This window comes from Meleagris gallopavo, chromosome 24 (genome assembly GCF_000146605.3).
Source record: "Meleagris gallopavo isolate NT-WF06-2002-E0010 breed Aviagen turkey brand Nicholas breeding stock chromosome 24, Turkey_5.1, whole genome shotgun sequence".
NCBI lineage: Eukaryota > Metazoa > Chordata > Aves > Galliformes > Phasianidae > Meleagris > Meleagris gallopavo.
This window is the reverse complement of record NC_015034.2, coordinates 1,779,032-1,794,789: the sequence shown is the minus strand read 5'-3', so window position 1 is coordinate 1,794,789 and position 15,758 is coordinate 1,779,032. Positions and strand designations below refer to the sequence as shown.

The 15,758-nt window shown below is 43.2% G+C and overlaps 1 protein-coding gene across 2 annotated transcripts in view; it reads right to left on the bottom strand.

The window, feature by feature from the left end:
* UNC5D (unc-5 netrin receptor D) overlaps positions 1-15,758 on the bottom strand; it is a 93,957-nt gene that overhangs the window by 73,575 nt on the left and 4,624 nt on the right. The window contains exon 1 of one of the 2 annotated variants that reach the window (XM_010723105.3): positions 7,819-7,901. The exons of the other annotated variant lie outside the window; for it this stretch is intronic. Within the exon in view, the coding sequence (XP_010721407.1) occupies positions 7,819-7,846 (28 nt within the window). The 5' untranslated portion in view covers positions 7,847-7,901. Of the gene's footprint in view, positions 1-7,818; positions 7,902-15,758 lie in introns of those variants that run through there. 2 annotated transcript variants of the gene reach the window in all.

The following is a 15,758-nucleotide window of genomic DNA, read 5'->3' as shown; positions in this document are numbered from 1 at the left end:
ACTTTTGCACTCATTGTTTAACGGCAGTGACTGACGTGACCTCAGTAAACAATCTGCTTCTAATTAACAGTTATGCTTAAAAGAGCAACTCCACTATCAAATCAGGACATAAGGTTAAGTGTACTGATGGAGCAGACTGGTACCAGACTGTCACACCCTCTGATGTGCCATTATGGTGTATGTGTACAATGAGAAGCAACCAATTATTCCCAACTTCAGAAAACGTGCCAAAAGCCCTTTCTAATTACATATTTCAATAGCTCCTATCCTGAATTCTTATAAAGTATCCTACATCCAATTCCACGCAATGATTCAGAGCTCTGTAAAGGGATTCAGAGGTCGTATGGATGCTGAATGAAATAATCCCTCATCATCAGACAACGCTCACCAATACACATCATATTAAAGTTGTCTGATCAAGCAAAGAATGTCCTGTGGACAGATAGTAAATGCTTGCATAGTCAACAAGAGACGTTCCTGACTCCCCAAGTGACAGCAAATGCTGGGGGCAGGCAAAGCACAGTGACGTATTTGACAGTTGGCATCGTGGTTAAGCAGCTTGGATATTTTTCCTAGCCTTTGAGAGAAGGTTGCAGAGTAGAGGTCATGGTTTATAAAATTCATTGACAGCAGTAATTTGTCTAAAAAAAATTAAAAAAATGACCCAACATAATTCACATGCAATTAAATCATTATTTAAATGGAAAACAGCAGAACGGTGCTTTCAGCAAATGCTTCTGTAATTTACTGCTGGGACCAAACATTCATCCTTCCACTTTCCTGGTGCTCATCAGGATGACCCATAGCCACATACCAGATGCAGGATCTGGATCTCAAACCCTAAAGATCCCCTGCAGAGCTGTTCTCCTTCCAGGAGGAGGCAATGCCACAGCATCCAACCATTCATCTGCTCAGAACGAGTTCTGAACTTTAAGGTAAAAAAGTAATGAGGCCAGAATCTGTGCTGTTACACTATGCAAAGCCAGCACCTATCCCCAGAGAGTGGGGATGTCGTTAGAGGGGGAAAGAAAATAAAATGGTGTCCTGAAAGAGGGTCAAAGCAGTAGATACAGTGCTGCAATTGGCTGCTTCCCCAAACACACATCCCCTTAGCAAGGTTTGAACATTTAATAGCTGTTCCACTGCTTCCTGTGCCACACTCAGCTGATAACTCACACTCTCAGAGCTCAGACCCAGTCAGCCCTCCCAGTGCTCACATCATGGGCTGCATTGCATACAGATTCCCCATCACTTCTGATAAGAGCCCCTTTGCTCCAAAACACTCACAGAGGTCCTCCCTCATTCAATCTGACACAGCCAATTTATGGGGCTGGAGTTTTGCTGTTCTCACAAGGAGGACCTAAAGGGCAAAGAAATACAGTGCTGGACCTTCTCAGAAACCACCTTCAATGAATCAAACATATTTCAGTGGCTTCCAGAGCATCCTGCTGCAAATGATCCTAATAACTTTCTTTTGTTCACAACTGAGTGCATTACCCCAGCAGGATCCCAGGCCCAGCACTGCAAGACTAATTGGTTTTGTACCATGTATATAATAGAAAAGCTTATAATGTTCTCAGTCATAACTTTAGTAGGATTAAAATGAAGAAAGTAAATAGGTCTGAGAAGTCACATGATGCAGATGTAATTTAGAAGAGGCTATTTTTATACTTCAATGCAATTTAACATATTAAACTAAAACGGTCCCTTTGAGATGGACCACAACATTCCAACTTCCAACAGCTTCCCAAGTTTGAAGGATAACACACTGTAGCTCTGCTGCATGCTGTTATTTTATCATTTTTAAAGTCATTCGAGTTTAGGTTTTGATCTGTTTTATGTTCCTTGGCACAGATTAAGTTATTACAAAATTAATGTCAATTGCCTGCATAACAGCAGATTTTTTTTTTTCTTTGGACCCACAAACGTAATTAACCAACCAACAGAAAAGAAGGGAAAAATGAAGAGAGGGCCTCTACTGCTGACAGACTCTGCCCTACATTTTTAACACAGGGAGAAGAAGATGCTGTCAAAGATGCAAATCATTTCCAAGCAAACAGCTTCCCCAGGGGCCGCGTTTACAACAGCTAAACCAGAAATGGGGAGCACAGCAACTTTTGTTTTCATGTTAGCAGGAAACAAGGCAGCATCAAAGCAGATCTCCAGTGAGGCTGCAGAACACAAAGTCAACACCCTGGCAATTCTTGCTGCCAATCAAAGGATTTCCTCTGGATTTCACAAGCTTTGTGAGCCAGACCTCCTCATGAGTAGATCAGCACTCCTCCCCTGAGAAAGGCAAGCCAATATCCTTTGTTTTAACGTGAGAAAGGCATAGAACCAAGACAAGGACAGATATCACATACTAACAAAGCACAAAAGCGTATTTTTTATTTAAAAAGTTGTTCAGTTGACCATTTGTCCTCCTTTTGTATTACAGCAATTAGAAACATCCTGCTTCACTTGTAAGGAATTATCTACAGCGACAGCAAACAGGGCAGCCAAAAGACATGACTTCAGATCCCATAAAGGTGCAGAAATCACATAAGAAACATCAGTACAGAGCAACTGGCTGCTTCCAGCACACAACCCTTGCAACCAAGGATTAACAAAGGTGTGCACTAAGCTACCCTCACCTTCCAGAAAAAGGACATAAGATTCTGTACTCTGAGCCTCATGAGTTATAACAGGACTCCAGGCAGTGCCCTTCCCCACACAGCAAACATCACATCACCTTTCTGATTGCCACAGAGGTGAAGGTGGCCCATAGCACCTAGTCTGTAACAATAACAGCCTCCTGTCCGTTCGTTAAATGGAGAAAGAGTAGAATTAAGTGGTTCATGCACTGCTTTGGAGCCACAGCAATGAGCGCAGTCTATGAGATACAGGAGAAAGCCCACAGGGAAGGAGAGCTGAGCCACCTTTTGGTTTGGTTAGTCACATAGTTAAAAAAAATTGTACGTTCTGCAGGTTCTTCTTGTGGTTTAAATGAAGAAAGGCACACGAGAGATTTAAGACTACAAAATATCTGACCAAGACAGCTAATAGTCCCAAACTTATCACCTACCGTCCTTTCTAGAACACATCGGGCATAAAGCGTATGCAGTTGTCTGAAAATGCCCCTATTTTAGACAAAAACCTAGGGAGAGAAGTCAATTGCTGCCAGTCACAGCATTAGGCAGCATACAGGAACCCACCCCACTGCCAGCATCTTCCCATCATACCCACGTCCACACAACCACCATCTGCATCACTCATAGCCCACTCCAAGTCAGCTCTAAAGCAGCTGCCCAAGAGATGGAGTGATTACAAGAATAAGATTTGAGGGAATTACACACTTCCTTTCTCCCCTCAGACACTCAAATCATGTCCCTAAAACTTATGGTGAGAAAAGAGCTTGGAAAAGAGAAACCAGAGGCTCATTCTACAGAGCCACAGGAATCACGCTGGTTAAAAATTGAAGCCATGCTTCTGGTTGCCCTTCATAATGCCTCGAAGTATCCATCTCAACAGACTGGAAGTCTTCAGCACTGTTTGCTTTCCATCTTGCTCTGCTCACTTCAGCTTGTGGACTACAATACTCCCACTCACTGCATCAGATACATCACAGCACACAAGATGCATTTAGCCTTTAATCTAGCTCTTCCCTCAGCAGCAAGCCTACACAAACTCCAATGCCATTTAGAATTGCTCAGATATCTCCAACACTGGTGAAGTCCATTTGTGATGATAATACCATCAAACAGTTGTCAAGACAGATTTGAGAGAAGATGGCAGTTTAAGGTTCTAAAAAGTGTTTTTCAGCCTTTTGCAAAAAAACTGGGGAATCTGAGAGACAAAAATATTCTTTTGAAGTTTCTTTTAAAGATGCAGGCATCGAGATGTGACGTTCATAGATCTGATAAGCAATAATTCATTAGCTCTGAGCATTACTAAGAGCTCCCCAAACTTTGTGTGAGCTGGCACAGGTTTGTGTCATTCTCTCTCCCAGCCAGACCAATACAAAGAACTGATGGGGGTACCCATAGGTGAGAGGCAGCTATCTATTTAAGTCATCTGTTCTGCTTGCCTTCAAGAGCTGAATTATTTTTTCTAAAACACTGTGTAATGACAAGGCCTCTTATAAACTACATTTGGTGACATAAGAAAGTAAACTAAGCCTGGCCATAGCGTCTCTGGGGCTAAGTTTAAGGCAAAAGAGGACAAAACACACGCTGGGTGTAATAAAGCAACTGCAGATAGAAAGAAGTTGCATAGGCAGAGAGCCCAGAGCAGCTCTGCAATATCATAACACTTTTCTGGGCTCAGGGAATCCTCAAAACATTGCAATGCTCCCTGCTGGCACTGGGGGCTGTGTTCAAACAGCTGGAGCAGGAGGGCACAGCTCAGCATCCTGCCTCCTGCACAGCACTTTGGGAACCATTGCACAAGGATGGTAAGGAACCCACCCTGACCATGGCATGAAGGTCATTTCAGCACGTGGGAGCTCAAATCTTTCCAAGTTTCTGTAAAGCCTTTGCTCTAGATAACAATTATTTTTAGGAAGTAGTAACCTGACAGATATTTATAGATAACTCCTTTTAGAACACAGCATAAAAGAGTAATTATTCTCAACTGTCTTCTCATCATAGCCTGAATTCTATCTAGAACAGTGCCTGCACCTCATCACACATGGCCAAAGCGCAGCAAAAAAGTGAACTCTGAACAAGATGCTGACATAGCATTAAAAAGAATACGAAATACCATATAACATAACCTCCTTATGATACCAATGGAAATTATTTTCCACAAAGCTCTCTGATAAAGGAGAAAAGCAGGAAGAAACATTCTGCATGAACAGTCAGATGTAAGGTCATGGTGACAGACTCAAATGAACCTGTTATGGATTCAGGCCATGCAACAAAGCTAAACTCGTGCTACGAACCTGGAGGGAAGGATCAAAACTTAGGATGAAATAATGCAGAATGAGGTGCAGTAATTCAGAGTATTTCATCATCTCCTGCTGTGCTGAGTGAGCCCACACTCTGCTGGGATTCCAGAGGGGTGCTCAGCATCACGGGGCAAAATTATATTCTAGCTCATGCATGGAACTGGGCTGTGTGAACATCTCTGATGTTTCCATAAGGTAACACTCCATTATACAACATAAAGTAACAGTCCACCAAATATAAAATGCAGCCATTCTTGCTGACCCTGTTGCAAATTCTGGAGTTGTTTGTGTCTTGGTAGTATACAGCTGAGTATGTGAATTCCATCTTTTATTTCTTTGTCAGCTGGATTTCTTCTGCAACTAATTAGGAGCCAGAGAACTCTGCCGATGGGAAAGCCAGCAGCTATGGCAGCCTCTACCTTCTCCAGAATTTGTCTTTTTGAAATATAACAAGGTCATTCTTACAAGATGCAAATAAATTGGGGGAAAGGAGGAGGGACCCACATGCAGTGAGACGCCCCAGGTTATTAACTGCCATAAAAATGACAGAAAGGAGGTGGCACCATTCAAACCCCACACCTTTGCTCATTAGTCATTGCTGTGACAGAGCTAAACCAACTGCTCTGGGTTTGGCCAAGTGCAATTTGTGCTAGGAGCAACTTCCAGGCTACCAGAAACCGTGGATTGTTATGTTCTCGTGTCTGTATTACAAGCACAGGTCTACAGGAACATGGTGGTGTTTTTTCCTGCTTCCCCCTTTCAGAACAGATAGGGATGTGCAGCGTTTCCTTCCACTATAAATAAGAGCCTACTGCTTTTACTTGACACTTGCTTCCATTTCCCACCAACGGCTGCCCATGGAATCAATTCCTGAGCCTCCTCTTTGAACGCCACATGGAATACACTGCCACAAATGCTTCATGAGCCCCCTTCAATAACATAAATACACACAAAAGAGCCGGAATCCAAGTCAGTGCTTGTTAAAATAACTTGCTCCCTCTGTTCCATTTCCACCGTGCTTGAAATGGAGGCTAAGGCAAGTAGTTTACAGTGATCTACAGTTAGAGTAATGGTCCAAGGGAGAAGCCAAGTCAGAGAGCAGCCACATCGCCCACACTTTGAGTGCTTCATCAAACCCACAGCTTCCCAGTTCACTCAGAGGTGCAACAAAATGCATTTCTTTATTAACGTAAGGATTTGTTGGCCATTCTTTAGAAGAATTCTTTCATATTCTTTGGAAAGTTAGGAGAGGTCCAGCAAGCACACAGTTTGCCCAAACTGTTGGGGAAATCAGATTTTTTTTTTTTTTTTTTGTTATATCCCTACACCCCTAACAAATAAGGGAAAAGCACAAGAAAGTTGAGATATGGAGAATTCCTTACATTTTCCTGAAGCTCAGGCAAGCCATAAAGGCTGGCAGGAATCTCTGCACAACCCATTGAAGGTGGTCCGAAGTCTCCTGTGTCAGCTGGACCTGACACATTGAAAAGCCACATCAGAGCGGATCCAGATGCACTGATTTTAGGTTACAAGGCAGAAATCTGCTAGGAGAAAGCTAAATGGGATTCCTGTGTAAATGCTAATTTCTCTTTGCAACTAAGCAGATTGTGTATTCTCACAGCAGCATCTCAGTTACTGCTCCAAGCACAGAAAGTAGATGCTGAATTAGGGATAGCAGCTACTGACTGTAAACTCAGGATTGCTCACTGTAGCAGACACACAAATTTAACTGAACAAGCAGCCTATAAGGAGGAGTATTATAACCAAGAATCATGTCAGTCATTTGAAAAGAAAACAACAAAGATCAGAAGAAATACGACTGCATTGTCTGCAACCATGCTATGAATTAAATTACATGTATTGTCTCAAATGTCAGCACTGAAAAAAAAAAAAACCACAACCAAACTTCTTTTTGAAGCATCTCAGAAGCAACATATAGCAATTGAACAACTCCTGGGCTATTCCCTCTGTCCTCTTCTGACTGCTAAACTGAATTAAGGAAGCAGGTAGGCAGCCAATACAGCCACCTGTCTGTGTGAAGTCTTACAGACCTCTAACATGATGAAATGACATTCTCATAGTTGCCTCATTATAGGCTTCTCTTTATTAAAACAATTTACTGAAAGATTTGTAGCGTCAGATCAGTGGAATAGGTCAGGAATAACCACCAGAGATTTGCTGATCTCCAGCAGAAATTGTTTAATGACAACCTAGAGGTTAAAATCCGTGTTCATAAATACAGCACATCATCTCAGCGCTCTGAATAGGAATCTATTCGTGGAACATTCTCAGTCTTTATTAACACTGGATCTACTTTGCTGAAAACCATTGAGATGAGATTTTAAGCAGCCATCAAGAGGATTTCTCCTACTGCTTTCCACAATGGTAGGAGATTTAAAATATACAGCAGTGCAAGAAGAACAGCTTGGGCTTAAAATAAGTTTCACAGCTGATGACAGACATGAATTTGAAGCCACTTGCTACATCAGCCTAGCCCATGAGAAGCATCACAAGCCACCACCACGTATCATCATCAGCTAAGATTTAATTGTGAGCCTTCCATACAAAGAAATACAACCTGCTTGCAGACACTGGAGTCTAAGTCAGGAAGAGTATGGCTAAGCTGCTCTAGGAACACTGTGCATTTTGCTCTCCCAAACTTTCAGATGTCTTTTCAGGTGGAAAACCTCGAGTGCCCATACAAAGCTTGGCCCTTCTAAAGCCATCAGAAACCAATGTAGAGCTCAGGGGCCTCACATTTTGATCAAAGTTGATTCCTATTGGTCTCATTTGAGATTGAGTCAAATGTCTTCATTATCCTTTCGTTTTCTTCTGCATTTATAAGGCAAAAAAAAATATCCAAACCACTAGGAAGCAAATTGCAGTCCTACCTTTACAAGGCTCCTTGGCTGGACACATCACACATCATTCTGGGAGCAGCTATCTCAAAAAACAAACTGTTTAGGGGGCTGTGGGGTTTCGTTTTATTCACAGCTGCGAGAGAAACTGTGCACCGAAAAAAAGAATTCCTCTTTCTACTTCCCCTTATAACAACACCTGCATTATTGAAGCCTCTTCCTTTCTGCCACGAAAAATGGTTGAGCTCCATAGAAAATATTTTATACCTTTAATAAAGCATTTTAAATACAGAACTTTCACAGGATTAAAAACATCTTGATGTGAGCTGGTAACGTTTTGTGGGCTTTTTGTATTGTTTTTTTTTTTTCTTCTTCTCTTTATGGGTATACCCCCAAGGAAAGTAAAGGTTAGAAATATGAGCCAACATCAGGCCCAGCTCTATTTCCCCACTCATAGCTTCTTCTACTTTCTCATGTTAAGCTGCTTTAGAGGTTAAGCATGACAGGCTCAGATGATGGAATATTGCAAGCTGCATGACAGTGCAGCCAAACACAGGGGGACCACAGCTTGTTATTTGTTTCCATCACAAGAAGTGTATCCTTTGTCCCTGCAGGACCAAGGGGACTGTAACGATAAATGACATTCCAAAGGCACAAAAAATCTCTCAAGAATAGCCCTGCCAAGTTGTTAGTGGCTATGATCTCATTCATGGGGCTGCAGGATGGCCAGATACCGCTGCACCAACCAGTGGCAGCACTCAGAATCTAGCTGTAAAACATTAATTATTACTTTTATCTATGATATTCTGGGCTCTCAGATACGATTTACAAGGCTCTACCAGCCCTCCCCCCTCCTACACTATTCCATCACTGCTGGACCAGCGGAGGGGTCTCACTCTTACATGCAGAAAAGGTGGCAGACATAATATTTGTATTAAAAAAAGGTCACAGAAATAGCTAATTAGAGAAAGGCACTAAATAACGCTGGAGGATGAAAGTCTTTTAATTACACACAGAGCCCAAGGAGGTTGTGAAATACACAGCAGAGTTTCAATAGCCACGTAATCCAGTTTGACATCACAAACTACAGAGATGCAGTGCTGGAGCTGGGGATGATTACAGCTGTAAGAGGTCACGACAGCCCTCACTGACATCTCCCTCTCTGGTTTGTTTTCTGCTAAATTCAGAGTGCAATGGGAGCACGGGTTCGCCCACACCTGGATAAGACAGCCCCACTAACCCCAAAGTAACAACAAATCACCCCAACCTGCACAAACTTCTTAACCTTCAGACACAACTCAGGGGCACGCTGTCATGTGGAACCATTTGCTGAAACACACACTGTGAAGGGGGAATTTATTTGCAGACTAATACTGATATTGTGTGGTTTCCTTTCACTGCGACACGTCGGACTGTTGGACTGCAAGACCTTTGTGAGGGCATTACTGCAATCACCGAAGTCAAATCCTACAGCCTGGGCTCCATCTAGAGTCAGGAAGTTTCTCTGCTATGTACTCCTCTCCCTCCTGCCCACAGCTCGTTTGGAGTGATGGTAGGAACACACTCTTTTTAATTCTTTAAGGTAAGAAGTGATGTTATCCTTATTTGTCTTCAAAAAAAAAACCTTCACATATCAATGACCACCAAAAGACCTTGGAAATAAGAATCCCAATCCTTGGGCTCTTTCCCTACACGTGAGTAAGCACCAGGTCTGCATCAGTCCTTCTGATACCCATCATAAGGGCAATGCTATTTGTTTTGTCATTCCTCAGGAAGGCAGCAAGAAGTCAGCTCCAACTCTTAGGTCACGTTTAGCACAACTCAGATCTGAAAACACCACATAATCTTTATCAAGAATTAAAGATGCTCTCACTCAAATGATTGAAGTGAAGTCACCGAGCTCAAAACAAGTCAGGTACCACATTACTAACTCACAGATTCAAATCTAAAATAGAGCAGAAGTATTTAAATCGTAGTCTAAATTAGATCTGTAAAAATAGGCAAGTCAAGTAGCAGAGTTATCTCTGGAAAAAATCTATTAGCAGTAATGGAATGATAATCCTCTCAGATTCATTGATGCTGACAGATTAAATACTCTAAATTCATCTTTTATTTTGTTAGCTCATTTGACACAAAATAAGTCCTACGTTTTTAACGAAGTGGGAGCGGAGGGGGAGTTTGGCTGTTACTGTGGCAAATTTGGTATTAACAGAAGCTTTTAGGTATTCAGGACAGCCATAAACTGTTACCAAGTGTCAGTTGGAGAAGAATGACTTGTTTCCCCTCTTACCACAGCACCACTGCTTCTTAGAAACTAATCTAACACCACTGAAGTTGCTTCTACCAGGAAAAGCTGAAGAATAAGGGCTGGTAACAAAGGGAATGTATGATTAAGTGCCTTTTCCCCACAATACGTGGTTAAATAACAGGGTGACACACACTGCCAACCTCCTCGTGTCAGGATGGTGCATCTCTGGAGCAGCCTAAAGCTCCATGCAATCCCTCTTCCCTTCTGCCTCAAGGAGTGCACGCAGCTGGACGGAGCAGGCAGAAATAGGAGACAGATCTCCAGCATCTCAACTTGAGTGACCCCATTTAGCACAAGTTACACCACCTTACTCCAGGTCAGATCTACAAATCTGACACGACTCTATAACATATAATGATAAATAGGGGCAGTGGCTTTTTATTTCCACTTTTATTTATCCCTTAAACATTTTTTTTCAGCTACTTTCCCTCTTACAAATAGAGAAATTACCAGTCATTTGCCCATGAACCACATCAAGAAGTTCATAAAGCCTTTAGAAACACACAGATATCAAGAAAAAAATAATTAAATTTCAGAATGAGAGAGCTACTTTGATGTAGGGGTATTTCTCCAGGATCACTGGAGCTCTGAGAACCACACAATGAGCACAGCACACAGCTTGGTTAGGACATGGTAAGGACGTGCATCACCCTGCATCCTGCAGCTGCTCCTCATTGAGCTGCACAGCAGCTGTGACAGGGTGAGCACTGCAAGCTGCCACCCAGCATCACTCTTCTACCCTGAGCAAACAGCCCATGTTAAAAGTTAAGAAAAAGTTAAAAGATAAGAAAAAGTTCCAACTCAAATCCGTTATTGTCTATGTCAGCAGCAGCAAATACCTCGCAATAAATCAGTGGCAGCAAATACCTCGGAATTGGAAGTTGAAATTAATATTTCAAAGGGTAATGGCTTACCACGGACCCTCAGTGGTTTTAAATCTGGCCCAAAACACTGCTAACCTGAAGCATTTGTCACCATAAAAGTCACAGACGCATCTGTTGAACTGCAGATCAGACGTGGTTTTATATGACAGGTGAATTCAATTAATAGAGCAAATTTGTTTTTCTGCACTGCAATCTATTATTGGGAGCACTGTAAGCATGGAAGCCATTCTGTAACTATTCAGCATTTATAAGAAGCCTCCACGTTTGCTCCTTTCACATCCATTGTCCGCCAGGACTCCAGCAATTTAATTTCACAAGCAGAAGTGCTTGAAGAAGAAACAGCAGAGATCCACAAAACGTATTGCTGAGAAAAAAAGAAAATACATCCAACTTGAAGTAACTGCCCATTCAACAAAAGGTAAGAGCAGGTGTGCTGTGTGTTCTGTGCTTCCTGACAGCTGCAAAGTTTGGATGTTTTGCAAAGGAATAATAAATAAAAAGCTTCTGATTTTCAAGTTTTCCTATCATTACTACAGGCACCCATATAAGGAACAACACCACCACCATTCACCCACCAACACTATTTCCTACTGCACTCATTTTGATTACACTGCTTATCTCCAGACATACTCAATGGGTTTCATCTGCAGATAAGCTGTGCTCTTTTATTGCACCATTTTATGTAGAGAAGCATCCAATGCACCTTGAAAATACTGAAGACATCTACAAATACACCCCCAAACCCCAGCAGGGGCACTGGGTGCTGCCCATCACCCCAACAGATGGAACTGCACCACAATGTGCTCATTCTTTATTACTGCTGGTCCTGGTAGGTACTTAAAAAAAAGACCTCAAAAAGGAGATGGGAAGGGGGAAATGGACAAAAAACACAAACCAAAATGATGGAGGTAGAATTTTGAGGCTGAGGTCACCAAATCATGTACTTAAATTAGAAGCTTTCGATGCCTACTTGGCAAGATGCTCTCCAATGTGGTTTATGGACCACGTAAGATATGGTTAAGTATAAAAAAAAGGGCATACTTACAAATAATCATGTTATAAGGTGAGGCAGTGCGATATAATGTGGCAATTGGGGTTCTCTAAAAGTAGAAATGGAAAAAATATATATATATCAAACCATTTCATAGAAATGAAGCTGACCATCTGCTTCACTGCAACAGCGGCAGCTGCCGAAAACAACAGAAACAGCAGCCTCTGGTGTTAACATTCTGCTCCTTCCCTCTGACTCCACCTTTCCCCAGAAAGCAGGGCTGAAAATACAGAAAACATACATCAGATGGCCCTGCGGGATCCTTTGCACCATAAGTAATTTTCCATCTAGGCTCGTATCAGACTGTTGATGTTTGCATTCTGTAATTCGCTGTGAAACAACCATCAGATTAGCTTCTCTTCTTCACTGCTAACAATTCATCCTGATACAGAGTCCCCTGCCTCTGTGAAGATGGACATTTTCTTTCATAGCTTGGAAAGCTCATTTCATCTTTGTAGAGCTTGAGCTTCGTTCTCTGCATCGGAAGAGATAGGAATTGCAGAGCTCTACAGCGTGGATGTGGAGAAGCACAAGTGCCAGGGAGAAGCAGCACTACAACACGCTGCTTTGCAGGGAAGGGGTTCCTTTTTGGAAAGACAGGAGGGAATATCACCCAGATATGCACACATCAGAAAGGAACAGCGTGATGGAGAGGCGTGCACCACACTCCCAACATGGGATCAATATGTGCGACTTCTCAGCTTTCTGTCTAAGCAACATTTAGCACCAACGTTGGCTGCCACAGGATGCAGAAAATTCAGTGTGCTCTGAGCAAAGCAGTAATACATCCAAACAGCATCAGAGAACAATTAAAACAATCCCAATAAGTGTTCTACAGCAGGTCCAAAGTCAGCCTTACACTCAATAGAAACACTTCTCCTATCCCACTTCATCTCATGAACTACACTCTAACAGATGAGCACAGCAATAGATGCAGAAAAGAGCAGGACTGACTGGAAGCCAACACAACACTGAACAGAGACTTAAAAGAAATAATACAAGCACTGATGCTGTCAGTCCCAAAGCATAACAACTTCCACGTTGTGATGGCAGCGTTGAAATGCTGCTTTCTGAGCCCCCAGGCTTCCCCATCCTCCTCTCTCAAACCTTCCTTTCTCCTCCTACACAAAGGAAGACCTCAGCACAAGCAAAGCAAGCTTGTATCTTCATGGAGATGAGAGAGAAGCAACGAACTACTCAGTAACCACAGCTCCAAGTCAAAGAAGTTTCTTCCCTGAGCAGCTGAGAAGTAGAGACAAACACTAGCAGAGAAACAGAGGCATGGTGAGTAGAAGGATGGTTCAGAGATGGGATTTGTTAATTTAATGAATGCTTTTTCCTCATGCAGCAAAACTATTTGGTCTGAACACAGTCCTACAATTGATGCACACAGCTCTCGTGCCTTTCCTTGGTTTTTGTTTACCCCGTGTCAGTTGCTAATATCTCAGTTCTGCACTTTGCTGAGATCCTGGTGACATTGGTACTTTAAGATCACATAAATCCATACGCTGACGGTGTCTGTTCAGTTGAGGTCAGCACATGAGAAATATTCCAGGTAGTAAACTGGTGAACGTAGGAACAAATAAACAGCTTTACTCTCAGCGGGGCACGAGGAACAGAGAATGAGAACTGAAGACAATCTAACGCAACACCAGACGTAACACACCTCCTTCAGATGCAGAAATCAGGACACAAAAAGCCTCTCCTGCTCCTTGAATGCAGCGCAGCAAATCCACGTCGCTCTGCAAATAAAAGCAGCAGCGGTGGCTCCCGGACTGCTCTAAGCTGGTGGCAATGAGGTACACTGCAAATACTGAGAGAATCTAGATACACAAATGAAATTCCAGCCCGTTCGTAATGAAGCAAACAGAAGCTCATCTAATTTGTGCAAGGATGGCGTTAAATTCCAGACAAGAGGTAGAACCAGGACACAAATAACTCGCCTATCAGTCCTGTCCCTGCCATTGGATTCATCTCAGCATCACCAGAATTGGCTGCTTTTATCTTCCTAAAGCGTTATTCCTCCAAGAGCTCAATTGCCCAGAACCTGGTTTGTCCTTTGGGTTCCCAGATCAGAGCAATGCCTTAAATTCACAGCTCTCCAGACCATGTATTTTGGGTAATATTAAGAAAAAAAAGGCAAAGTAAAAAAAAATAAAATAAAAATCCCCAAATTGCAAACTGATCCACCCGCTCCTATGGCTCGCTGCTCTACCAAGCCCTGTTCCATGAGGAGACTTAGCAGAGCGTTTATTGTAATAAAACCAGAAGCGAGATGCAGTGGCTGCACTGGTACTGTCACAACAGAAGAAGAAAAATCCCTAAATGGTGCTTATTTACAACAAAATGCACATAGATGTAGGAACACGATGAAACACGTAGCTTTAGGCTTTAATATCGAGATGCAGAGCAAAACCAGCATTCACGTTTTAGAGACATCTTTATTTGGATACATGCAACCCAAAATTAGTTTCAATACATCAATGAGGTAAAAAAAATATTAGCAACTTCCATCTCATTTTCAAATTCCCTCAGTGTCTATGCATTGTTTGCTGTAAAATAAAAGCCCAAAGCACTGCACAGACATTCGTTCCAACAGACAAACGCAGCGTGAAGGTTATCTACAATCATTTCATTTCTCTTTAAACTCAGTTCAAAACAGAATCTCAGAATGCCATTTGTTTCAGAGGAGGCTTTAAGATAACTTCACCTGCATCCCTTACAGCTCAGCAGGTCAGTGATTGAGGTTCACTGCTTTGGCCAAAGCCACAACCAAACACAGCACATCACGGCTCAGAGACCACAGCCACCAACTGATCCCAAGGATACTCTGTGCTTCCTCATAACAACTCCCAAACCAAACCATCCTATTTCAGCCTGAAACGTCCTGGATGGGAAATTTTAGTTGAACAACTAAAACTCCTTAAAGCAACAGCCCTGCTATACCCCACATGGTTTGCAGTGACATTTCTGGGGCTCACGGGGTCTGATCCCAACCACACTTCCCCAATTTGAGATCCACCCCAGAGTTCTTCCAGATGCATATGAAGCTGCATATGAAGCACCGATTTAAACACACACACGGTCCCTTATGGTCACAAATGCCTTTTTGAAAGAAATACTAAGTAATATCAGCCTTCCCCCCGTTCTCATCATTCAGTTCAGTTCTACAAGGGATGCTTTTGCCCAGCAGCCACCTGTGGCCCAGCCCCGTGCCGGACCCACGGGCAATGCCCGACCAGCGGATGGTGTCCCATGGCAGCAGATGGAGGCACAGCCCCAGCGGGAACGCGGGGAGAGATCGAGAAAGGCGACAACAAGAGGGACGTGCTCGGATCTACAAAGCCTGCTTCAGGCTTGCTCTGTAAAACCGCAACAGCAGGAGGGAACGCTCTGTGCAGCCCTCAAAGCCGGGTCCAGCGATGCGCGGTGCCCGGCCCTATCGGAGCCCAGCGTACCGAGGTGCCAGGCTGGAGGTGGGGACGGACCCCGACATCGCACGTACATCAGTAACACCACGCGTACGCGCATCCAAGCGCAGACACTCGCATTGTCTGCCAGGTGCTGGATTCTCTCGCTGTCAGAACAGTCCACGATCTCGCAGCCCCATCATTTCGGGACGGCTCCGCCACTCCTCGCGACCGCTGCGGGTATCCCAGCGCTGCCCGCAGCCCCGCACACGCCGCATTCCCGACGATGTTCCGCAGCCCGGAGCCCGCAGTGCCGAGCT